This window comes from Odontesthes bonariensis, chromosome 24, assembly GCF_027942865.1.
Source record: "Odontesthes bonariensis isolate fOdoBon6 chromosome 24, fOdoBon6.hap1, whole genome shotgun sequence".
Lineage (NCBI taxonomy): Eukaryota > Metazoa > Chordata > Actinopteri > Atheriniformes > Atherinopsidae > Odontesthes > Odontesthes bonariensis.
The window spans coordinates 27,114,632-27,125,982 of NC_134529.1; the positions used below are offsets into that span (position 1 = coordinate 27,114,632).

At 40.4% G+C, this 11,351-nt stretch overlaps 1 protein-coding gene across 1 annotated transcript in view; it reads right to left on the minus strand.

Moving 5' to 3' along the window:
- mdn1 (midasin AAA ATPase 1) overlaps positions 1 to 11,297 on the minus strand; it is an 80,534-nt gene extending 69,237 nt beyond the window's left edge. Inside the window, exons 1-15 of the mRNA XM_075459527.1 lie at positions 11,012 to 11,297; positions 10,527 to 10,753; positions 10,192 to 10,416; positions 8,352 to 8,459; positions 6,559 to 6,751; positions 6,271 to 6,480; positions 5,902 to 6,033; positions 5,697 to 5,800; positions 5,243 to 5,357; positions 4,868 to 5,052; positions 2,926 to 3,007; positions 2,578 to 2,673; positions 2,363 to 2,475; positions 616 to 764; positions 375 to 435 (exon numbers count right to left, since the gene is read on the minus strand). Of these exons, the coding sequence (XP_075315642.1) occupies positions 375 to 435; positions 616 to 764; positions 2,363 to 2,475; positions 2,578 to 2,673; positions 2,926 to 3,007; positions 4,868 to 5,052; positions 5,243 to 5,357; positions 5,697 to 5,800; positions 5,902 to 6,033; positions 6,271 to 6,480; positions 6,559 to 6,751; positions 8,352 to 8,459; positions 10,192 to 10,416; positions 10,527 to 10,753; positions 11,012 to 11,107 (2,096 nt within the window). The 5' untranslated portion in view covers positions 11,108 to 11,297. The remainder of the gene's footprint in view (positions 1 to 374; positions 436 to 615; positions 765 to 2,362; positions 2,476 to 2,577; positions 2,674 to 2,925; positions 3,008 to 4,867; positions 5,053 to 5,242; positions 5,358 to 5,696; positions 5,801 to 5,901; positions 6,034 to 6,270; positions 6,481 to 6,558; positions 6,752 to 8,351; positions 8,460 to 10,191; positions 10,417 to 10,526; positions 10,754 to 11,011) is intronic.
- Positions 11,298 to 11,351: the final 54 nt, after the last annotated feature.

The window sequence follows — 11,351 nt, forward strand, 5'->3', positions numbered from 1 at the left end:
ACTTTAATTCTATATTAGACTCTATTGGATTTTCTCAGAGTGTTCACAGAGCGACTCACTGCCTTAATCACACTCTTGATCTTGTGCTGACTTATGGCATTGAGAGTGAACAGTTAACAGTGTTCCCTCATAACCCTGTCTTATCTGACCATTTTCTGATAACCTTTGAGTTTACATTACTTGACTATACAGTTTCTGAGAAGAAATTTACATATAGAAGGTGTCTATCAGAGGATGCTGTAACCAGATTTAAAGAATTAATTCCATCATCCTTTTCTTCAGATGACAGACGACGACTACATACATTTTACAATTATTTCTACAATATGCTCTGAAATCTTAATGTTATTTAGGCACAATCATGTGTTACTCACCCTCCAAGGAGGTCAGCAGTGTCACTCTGCTGGTTCATGTTCACCACCCGCAGCCTGTGCCCTGGATCCAGCACACAGAGGAACATTTTTAATCCGCAGCAGTCAGACAAACACATATTGGGACTTTTGGAGTAGAACACAACTAGGCAAATAGAAAGGAGGAGCCCGGGACCAAAGAATAATTCCTCCTCAGTCAGGTTCATATAATTCCATCAGAGTGTGTGCAGAACCCTGATCTCACCTGTAACTCTTGTCAGGTGTTGCACAGCAGAGGTCTTTCCTGTGCCCGTCTCCCCCACCAGCAGAACAGGCTCTCCCTTGGCCACGCATACTGCCAGCTGTTCCAGCAGAACAGCAGAGGGCCGTGTGGCAGAAAATGTCTGGTTGTCCCTTTTATTGGCAACAGAAAACACATTGATGATCATTCGTTTCACATTTTCACTTTCATCTTGGTACTTTTAATAAAACAACACAAAGCATAAGTGTCTGAGAATGAAAGTAAGACTATTACTGTTAGGTCTCTTTTTATTGCAGTTATTGACCTAAATATGTTGAATGAACTATTTAGATATTTAGTTGTTAGACTTCAAACACCTGTTTTGTTTTGCATCGCACTCCATTACACCATCAGAGGTCATAGTAAAAATATGTCTGAGCATTAAAAGTACGACTGTAAAGATGAATATAACAATAACCAAGGAACAAAGTAAGCTCAACAAGCCACATCTATCTGCTGTTGGCTAACATCAGTCATTTTAGACCACTGAAAAAAAATCAGCACAAGTTACAGTGAGATACAAAAGAATGATTCAACTGAGAAAGTGTCCATTTGATGACTGATGATATCCAAAAATGAATCCAAAAGTAGTGTATAGCTTTTAGCATTTAGTTTTATTTTAAATGTGCTCCCATATGAATGAAAGTGCCATAACATTTGTTGTGCAAACACACTTTTAACATCGGCATCTTTATGTAGTTTTTATGTAGAAGCCTCGCTCCACTGTCTGTTTCCTTGAATGACTTGCTGCTATCAGTTGTGTGTTTTGCCTTTAAGTGATATTTTAGACTGGAACTACTACGCTGAGAAGACAATTCAACTTGGCTGTGTTTACAGATGACTTTGGTTCTGTCGACTCCGCCGTCTGGAAGAACTTTAAAATGAAAATGGCCGAGTAAAAGTTCCGTACCCTTCTCCAGGTTGGGTGGATCCGCCGATTACTTTCTTTTCCGGTTCCACAGCAGACAGCAGCAGACTTTTACAAAATAAAAGCCTGTGAGCAACAGACTTTTACTAAATAAAAGCCTGTGAGCAACAGACTTTTACAATAATAAAATAAATAATAAAACAGGGGTGGTTTGTGGCGTAGTGGGTTGAGCAGCCGCCCCATGTACAGAGGCTATAGTCCTCGCTGCAGCTGGCCTCGGTTCGAGTCCCGCATCGGATGGCCCTGTGCTGCGAGTCGTTCCCCCTCTCTCTGCCCCCTGCTTCCTGTCTCTCTGAACTCTCCCATCCATTAAAAGGCACAAAAGCCCCAAAAAATAAATAATAATATAAAAAAATATAATAACTTTTTTTTTTTTTTTAAATTGCGTTAATGCGCGATAAAACATTTGCCGACGTTAAATAATTAATGAGTTAACGCGATAAGAACGAGTTAACTCGCCCAGCCCTACTTTAAACACATAAAATGTGTCTAAATGTTCCACCCTAATGTTTGGGTTGTGTTATCACTGAGAAAAAGTGCACACACACAACAACAGGTCACACCGCCTGTTTCCATACCAAAGCTTGTGACCCATTCATATTGGCTCTGGGAGATGATCAATGTGAATATTTGGACACGTCCTGACAACTAAGCCATTAGATGACTTTGTTTATCATAGAATAGTTTAAAATCAATTTGATGTTTATTCAATTTACCAGCTGGAAACTGCTCAGTTAGCTGATGCATGTGGTGTAAACAAGGTGAAATGGATGTCCCACTTACACACTCAGCTGCACAGCCTCCGTTTGCTTTCGGCACAGAGTCACTCTTCCCACTGACGCCTGAAGCTCGGTCAGCGAGATGCCGGGCTGATACATTTGACAGAAGTGCTGAGCCTGCAGGCAAACAGAAGCCAGAAATCACAGTAGCTGCGAGTTCCAATTCCTACAAGAAGGAATTCTTTCAGTCAAAATTAAAAAGCTAAATTCATCAAATACCTTTTCTTTAGAAATGTTGAGTTTGCTTCCAATGATCTCTGCCATTCGGAGCCGGCTGGCAGAAGAAGACAGCATGGCTGTGAAGCAGTCCAGGGCCTTCAGAAGAGAAAGACCGCAGTAACTCACCATGAATGCTGGGTTCACCCCAGATTTGGATCAGATTTAGGAGCAGGCGATCTGGCTCCACATGACTGAGCATATTCACAGCATTTCTTTTCTTCCATTATATAACCTCCGTCTTCAGTTGAAGATATCATAATGCAGTTTTAAGCAAATATACAAAAACATAATATGTTTTGCTTCTGAATAGTTTTTATTTTCCTTGTTTCAGGAATGAAAGGCACTAACCTCTTGGAAGACATGTTGCGCTGTGGCTGATGAAGTGCTGTCAAAGTTGACACTGATTCGCTCGCACCATTTCAGAAGGTCCCTGTGCGGTTCAAAAATCACAATTTGAAGAAAATAAGAAGCCGTGACTGTGACTACATTCTTTTTATTCATTAGGAACAGAAGAAATGTATTCTCATGTAAAAGAAAGACACGTTATTCAGATAGTTACATAAGCTCTTAGCGATAGGACAATCGGGAAATAAAGCAATCAAATGTGTAGGAGCTGGATAAAGGGAACATTCACCAACTCTGCACGTGTAGGTTGGCATAATTAATATATTTGTTACGTGCTTAGAGTGAGAGTGAAACAGTACGATGTAACAGAATTATCTAGACTCAAAAGTAAATGTCCAACAGCAGCAACCCTAAATAACCTGAACCAACACATATGAGGATTGCTGCCAACCCGATACTGTAATCACACTGATCCATGAAAAGCATCTGTGCTATTGAGTGCCAAGCATGGAAACGATGGACACAATCGTCTAAAGATGAATCCCAAGCATGCCACCTTTTCTGGGCCACACTGAGATATGGAACAGCCAAACAGCAGCAGGGCAGCAGAGTCATGTCTCTAAAAGTGCAAGAGTTTAAAGCTGTTACCTAATGAGGATGTGCTGGAGTTCCACAGATAATCTGGGATTCCAGAACATGCTCCAAAGGACAGTCCAATCAATATTCTATTGAACACCCCAGCAGTGGAAAGCTAATTAAATTCAGGGAGATTGAACTTCGGGCTGTCTGGTAGTTTTAACTAGTTAGGTGCGGAGAATTCGAACAGACTGCTTCTACATACAAGCTCAAACTTCTTGCTCCTTACGACCCAAGGAAAAGGATTAAACGAATAAATATGGCTACATTGCCATGTAAAGACTATCCACTTTTATTCTCTTTTTTTTTTTTTTTAAACTGTATTAATCAGTGTCTAAAAAGAGTTATTCAAGTAAAAACTGCGAGAGTTGGGAATTTGATACCAAAAAGCAAATTTTCAACTTTGGAGAGCAAAGAAAATTGTAAACACATGAAGTCACTTAATCAACAATGTTATTATCAGGTGCTGCTGATGTGCTGCTGATGTGCTGCTGATGTGCTGCTGATGTGCTGCTGATGTGCTGCTGATGTGCTGCTGATGTGCTGCTGATGTGCTGCTGATATACTGGCAAAAGGACAGAGGATCACCATGTGTGTTCTGTCAGTATTTACGTTCAATTCGCCCATTTCAGATTTGGAGAAGCATGTTGTTAGCTCAAGACTGTAACTTGAGAAGGACGGTAGGTTTATGTGACTTTAAAAACGTAGAAAAAGTAATAAACTTTTTTTTTTTTTTAATTTAAAAAAAACGTGGAAAAAGAGCAACAGGAAGTCCGGACACTTCCTCTGCCATTCTCAGGTTCAAAACAAAGCCTTAGCCATTTCACATCAGCGCCATCATTGCATGCAATGTGTTCAGCTGAAGTCTCTTAGCTTGAAGTAATGGTGACTTGAACTCAGAGGGAACTCAGATTTGTGATTTCCATGTAAAAAAAACGTCCAGCGAAGTCAGACTGCTGACTGGAAAAGCTGAGGCGACCTAATGAACCTGCCCTCATGGTTGCTTGGTGCATAAAAACTGAGGATAACTGCAGTAATAAAATGTTATTTTGCTCGTCTTTCAGTTTGTTTCTCATCAAATCATTAGCATACATACTACTATCAAACCTCTGACAGTAGACACCGGTGTAGTGCCATGTGCTGTTATCAGCTTATTCAGTGACCTCATTCCCCGCAAAAAGTTCAGAGTTCAGAAGCAAATGAATCGTAGAACAAAAAAAACCCCAGGATGAAAGGTCACTTCACTGCATGGAAAAGAATGACAACAGTAGACAAAGGAGAACAAAGAGCAGGCAGGGCTGGGCCTTACCGAAGCGAGAGAGCTCTCCCCTCCAGCGGGGAGATTTTATCCTCATCCTTATGTTGCTGGCTATCATCTGGGGTTTGGGGGCTGCCTGTGTCCAGGTTGGAGTGTTTCTCCCCAATGAGCTGGCAGTAGATATCCAGGAGACGGTCCGACACCACAGTCAGGGTGGGATACCTGCTGATGAGCACCTATGGCAACATATGAGAAAGCTCTGTAATTATGAAGCTGCTGTTAAAAGAATCTACGGCAGGGATGTGATACGGCATGCAGTAAAAAAAAAGCCACTTTGGGGGCCACTTTGTAGAAATTATTCTAAAGAACAAAAAACAGAAATGAATACATAAAATAATGCAATTAAGTGAAATTCTCCTCACTCACCTTCTTTAGCTCGTCTCGGGTCATGTTTCCCATCTGCAGCTTGGTCCAGTACTTATCCAACAATGCTGCAGGAGAGTTGTGGGGTTTGTGCCAACAACCTCCACTGTAGTACATCCTGTCAATACAAAAACAAGCTTCAGATTCACTGAGCCTTAGAAAAAACAACAACTGATGGGTTGAAATGGAAATAAAAAAATAAAAGTGCATCTGCCATTAAGGAGCTTAGAACGCAGTGGCAGTGATGGCCGGCTTTCATCTCCATTCTCATCAGTGAACATTTAAACAGGCTTTGTATATAGTCCAAGCCGAGGAATTAACAGTGTAACTTTGTTTTTGTAAGATGAGGAGACACATCTTTAATACTTCATTTTGAAGTACAAATGAAATCTAAATTCAGAAGAAGGACAGCTGTGTTTGTTAAACATGTACATTCATGGTGTAATTACATTCTTACCTTCTGGTTGCAAAGAACTGAAATCCAGAAGCAACATCAATGCAATCTTCCCTTCCTGGGATCATCAACTTTTTATTTTCCATCAAAGGCAGGAGCACAGATATCTGATGAAAAAAACATTTGGGACATACATATATATTTATGCAAATAAAGAAGTATTGTTGAGGCTTAGGAAAAGAAAATAATTGGACAAGATTGAACTCACAACATCCAAAGGTGCATGGTCAATGTCCTCCAAAAGGATCCATTGGCCTTTAGAAACTGCTTGTGTAAGAGTTCCTGGCTGCCAGACAAACTTTCCTGGTATATCGGTACAACGGTACATCCCGAGCAGCATCTACAACAGGAAAAAGTAGTCGGAGGTTTCAATCTAACCCTCTGGGATGTTTACGAGGTACTTCAAGGACTTGGTAGAAACAAACCGGGAGAAATCCCAGAAGACAACACAAAGATAAAGAATGGTTCAAACTGAAGCAACACAGGCAAAAAAAGCTGATGAATCACACAACTGCCTCGAATTAGATGCTCCCTGCTTTTTTATGGAATGGGTGAGATCAACTTTTCTGTCTCTCACCTTGCTGTCAGTTTGATCCCCCAGCTGGACCTTCAGAATCTTTGTGCCTTCTGTATGTCCAGTGATGGCAGCCATAAACTCCACCAAGGCAGTTTTGCCACATCCAATTGGGCCCTCGAGAAGCATGGGTTTCTGGGAAGCCACAGCCAAAGCCAGTCTTCTCAGATTACGGCAGGTCGAGTCCACTAGCACCAGGTCCGTTGGGTTCGCCTTCAAGCAAAGACCAGCATGAGGATATTAGAACAAAAACAACAGCAGAAGCCATTTTATGGGGAGAAGATTACAAACCTGTTCGGGCTGTCTGGGAACCATTCTGGGCAGCACAACACCGCAGACCGCCACAACGTTCTGGGACAAGTCCTCTGATACCACCTGACCCCGTGTAAACTTATTCCCAACCTCTTGGCGCCACATCACAGATCCTTGATTTGCTAACACTAAGGCTCTCTCGGCCTCCATCTTCTGACTTTGTTCTAAAGCACTAAACAAAGATCAAAGCAAAGGGCATTACGAACAGAGAAGAAAGTCTAACTTCACAGTATTTTTCACAGCAAACATGTTGGCCTGCCTGAAAGAACAATTGAACAAATTCGCAAATATATATGGAATTGTACATATTGTACATATATTTTTATTATTTTATTATTCTATTTTATTATTATTATTCTTTTTTTTTTTCTTTTTATTGCACCAAACAGACCAGGCCAAATTCCTCGTGATGTGAAAAATACTTGGCAATAAAATCTTTTCTGATTCTGATTCTGATTCTGAATGCAGTCACTCGTGTCAATAATAACATAATATGTTATAATAATACGTGCTTTCGTAAAGACGAGCCATAATGTCTGCAGTCAAAAGGCTGCTTAACTACAGCTGCATGAAGGAAAAGGTTACTTTAAACCAGGGCTTGAAAACAAAATTATTTTTCAATCGTTCCGTTCCGAACGGTTCAGGCATGTTTAACATTTTCGTTCTTGCGTTCCGCCACCAACATATCGTTCCTGAACCGGTTCGGAACGTAAAATATCGTTCGTTCTTATCGTTCCGGCAGTGTTTGGCGGGCCTTTCAAGTCTACGTGTGTGGACTTTACCTTAGAATAGACGTACTCATTAGTATTTGCCCTTGATTTACACCGTAGCTCTATGCCCAAAAATAATAAATCATCGGCAGCATCCAAAAACATTCAGATGGGCTAAAGCTGCATCGACGTCACTTCCTTGATCTGGGAGCTTCAATGTAAGATGAGGGTTGATCTACTACTGTAGACAACAAAGCAAGGCTGCTCAATTTCTCCATTGATAAAATAAATCCACAACTCTACCGACGCAGCTTTAGCAGCAGAGAAGCTATTAGGCTTGTGTTGATAATAATAAACTCCTGGACTATTTTCAAACTTCCAAATGCATCGTTTTGTGAGTACAGACCATATTTGTACTACTGTAGAAGTTTGGTGTCATGGCATGTGATTTTAGTGTGGTAATTTTGGAGATACTGCCAGGATCCATTAGCGCTTGTACTAAGCTATTCGGGATAACTCAGTAACTCAGATGATGTTCGGCCAAGATCGGAAAAACTTCGGGTGGGCTACTTGGCTGGATGTCACGGTTCAAATGACCCTAGGGTGAATCTACTCCGAACCATCACTTTAGCTAGTGGATAACTAGTGGATAACTAGACTAAGTAGTGGATAAAGGAAGTGATTCGTGACAGCTGCCTGCATTGAACGCACAACCGGAAGTAGTCTTTTTTTCCCCCGGACAAAGGCTACGCTTTTGTGAAATTTTATAAAATATATAGAGAACGAAAAAAAACGTTATTAACCGGTTTTGTGGATTTCAGAATAACGTTTCTGTTCCGGAACAGTTGAAGACCATTAAGTTTTCGTTTCCGTTTCTCGTAAAATTCCGTTCGTTTTCGGTTTTCGGTTTTCGTTTCGTTCCTTGAACCGGTTCGGAGCCCTGCTTTAAACATAATGCTGTCTAAAAGACCACATACTGAAAATGTAGTTTTAGAACAATTCTTTTGTGATAAAAGTACGTGTTGATTGGGGAAAATACCAAACAGAAATGTATACACATACGTAATTTTCATGTGAAGGATCTCATCGTTTGTCAGCACTTTCCTCAGGAAGATGGTTTTCTGATTATCAGTCATGTGAGAGACGAGTGCTAAACACTGGGCAGTGTATCTGTAGAGACACAGAGGAGAAATCCATTAAGCCTCTTCTGCTGGACAGCCCAGCATAGAACAGAACAGGAGAAAAATGCAGTAGAACAATGATTGCAAATATATATTCACACTTAGAACTGCGAAATGAAAACACAGATACAGCAGTGTACAGGAAGCATTTTAGTTTTCTGTCCACCGCTACTTTTTTACAATGTTTTAACTGTAACTGCTCTGGCACATCAAGCTATTTTGGTGTGCTTTTATAACTCAATTCAGATCGTTAGCTAACTATGCAATCTATTTAACCACCCAACAATTATGTGTCCTATAAACATTATCAATATCTAACATGTACAATGCTAAACTTGCCTTGTGCACTAATGTCATCACAAATTGTATTACTACACTTTTTAATATTAACATTGGTTGTTATATTAAATTAGCCAGTTACATATAACTGACTGGCTGTCAGTTATATTCAGAAGCTGAATGCAGTTTCTCCATGTCTGGTTCTGACTCTGGGAACTGATAAAAGACCGGATCCAGATGACCTGAGGGGTCTGGAAGGTTCATACTGGGTCAGGAGGTCACTGATGTATTCTGGTCCTAGACCATTCAGAGCTTCATAGACCAGCATCAGAACTTTAAAGTCTATCCTCTGATGGACAGGCAGCCGGTGTAAAGACCTTTTTAGGTAGACCTGTAAAGATGCTGTTACAGTAATCAAGCCTACTAAAGATGGTAGGTAGCAGAAGGAATTTGTAACATTAATGAGGACTCACTTTCCTTTAGCCTACGAGTAAAGCAGTATGGATCATGTGGAATTATTATGACACCTGCTCTGACATGTCAAAACATCTGCAATGAAAAATATCTATTTCTTATACCTGACACAGCTCGCACCTACACCTTGGGGTAATATCAACAGTAATATTAATATCTAGCTTTTAATAATAATAACATTTAATTAATATCTGACGAGCAGTGTCAGTCAGATGCAGATGAAATCAAATTGTTTATAACCCTTTCAGAGTGTAGGATTAACAATAAATTCCCTTTGTTACGTTTTGAAAGGATCTGAATGATGAATAAGACAAAAAGTGATTATTCATCACCAGCAGCCTTAGGTACATCTTTACATGCAGAGCTGTTGTCATCAGAGTCCCCCAGTGGTGTACTAAACTAAGCCAGCTCCATCATGTTGCTGTGGCAATAAGCCAACCACCTTTGTTTCACCACACCTGCACTGGGACATCCTCAGATCATACCGAGAATTAAATAGCCGCCCTTGCTAGTTATTTTATAATAAAATAAAGGAAGCTTTTTCTATACCAAGATACAGTAGTGATTTGTGAAATATAGGAGTTAGGGGCTTGATTGGATTTTTTTTATTTTTTTTTATAAAGACCCAACTGCCGTGCTATAACCATTACTGACATACTAATATTCCCACATTAGCATCAAGAGAAGTCTTCTTAGTTTCCACCAATCAAATCGGATTTGTTAATAGCGAATGTTTATTCACTATTTTTATTTTATTTTATTTTATATTTATTTTATTCTATTCTATTTGCTTGTTTTTACTTTAATTGTTTTCATATATTTTACTGTATGCTGCTGCAACAAAACAATTTCCCAAATTGGGATGAATACAGTATTTATCTATCTATCTATCTATCTATCTATCCAAACATTTATTATTATGTACGACAGGAAACCGCTCCAGTTGAAAGAATACAGCAGGTACGTACCCTCGAACCATGACATCACTGGTGAGTAGCTGCGATACACAGGGACTCCAGTCCCAGAGCATTCGAAACTTAGCACAATCACTCTGGAGAAAACGTAGAGTCGCACCCATCAGGTCACGCAGCTTCATCCTCCTGGGGCCATACTGGACAGCTGATGACTCTTCAATGGTGAAAAAGAGCCTTTGAAACACTGGGGGGGCATTGTTGAAGTACCTTTCAGCAAACCTTAAGGAGAAGACCGGTAAATCAGTTGGTATGGGCATTCAAGTTAAATCGACTAGGTTATTTCACAGGCCAGCACAAAAGGCACAGAAGACAAAACAAAGTTCACGTACGAATGTGTATCAGGGCTGATGTCAAGGAGTTTGCTGAGAGCCACGCAAAGGCGCTCGTGGAGGTCATGGTTGATCCTGCCACCGGCTCGGACCCTCTCTGCATTCCGCTCCAGCAGGTCCAAAATAAGTGGCCGCAGATGTCGAGCAATCAGCAAAGTGTAATCCTTCTCCAAAAGAAGTTGAGCCAAACACTCCAGAATGCACTTTCTGTCCTGCTGGCTCCATATCTGGGGGGTGGTTATATGGTAAAGAAAACAAATCTATTAAATCAGATCTAATGATAAGTATTATTAATTTCACAAGCTTTTCGCCAACTGTGGGATAACTAACTAAAATTATTGCCATAATATATACACACATGGTTTTACGGTGATTACTAGCATCTAAGTCGAAGGCAAGGTGTACACTGGACTCTGAGACACTGTATGAAAATAGCTAAAGACACATTATTCTGCAACGTACCATCTACCCTTTATATATCTTACCTGCTTCGATAGATATCGACTCAGTTCGTTGTGACTTTTATCAACTTGTCTGGATATGGTACCCAAAGATGACAGGCTCAGTTCTAAATTTTCCATATCATGTGTCAGTTACAGGATATCAAGCAACAACGAAAACAAAACCCGTGCAATCTATCAACACGTTTCCAAATGAATTACTGCTAATAAAGAAAACTGTTAAGTTCATCACGAGCTCATGTATCCGAAAACGTATCACAACACACGTGTTCCCGTCAATGCTGTTAAAAAACCTGTCCACATGCAAGAGAAAGCACCAACTCTTTCCGGGTCGTGTTGACTCCAGCCCCCTTCCTGTCGCGAT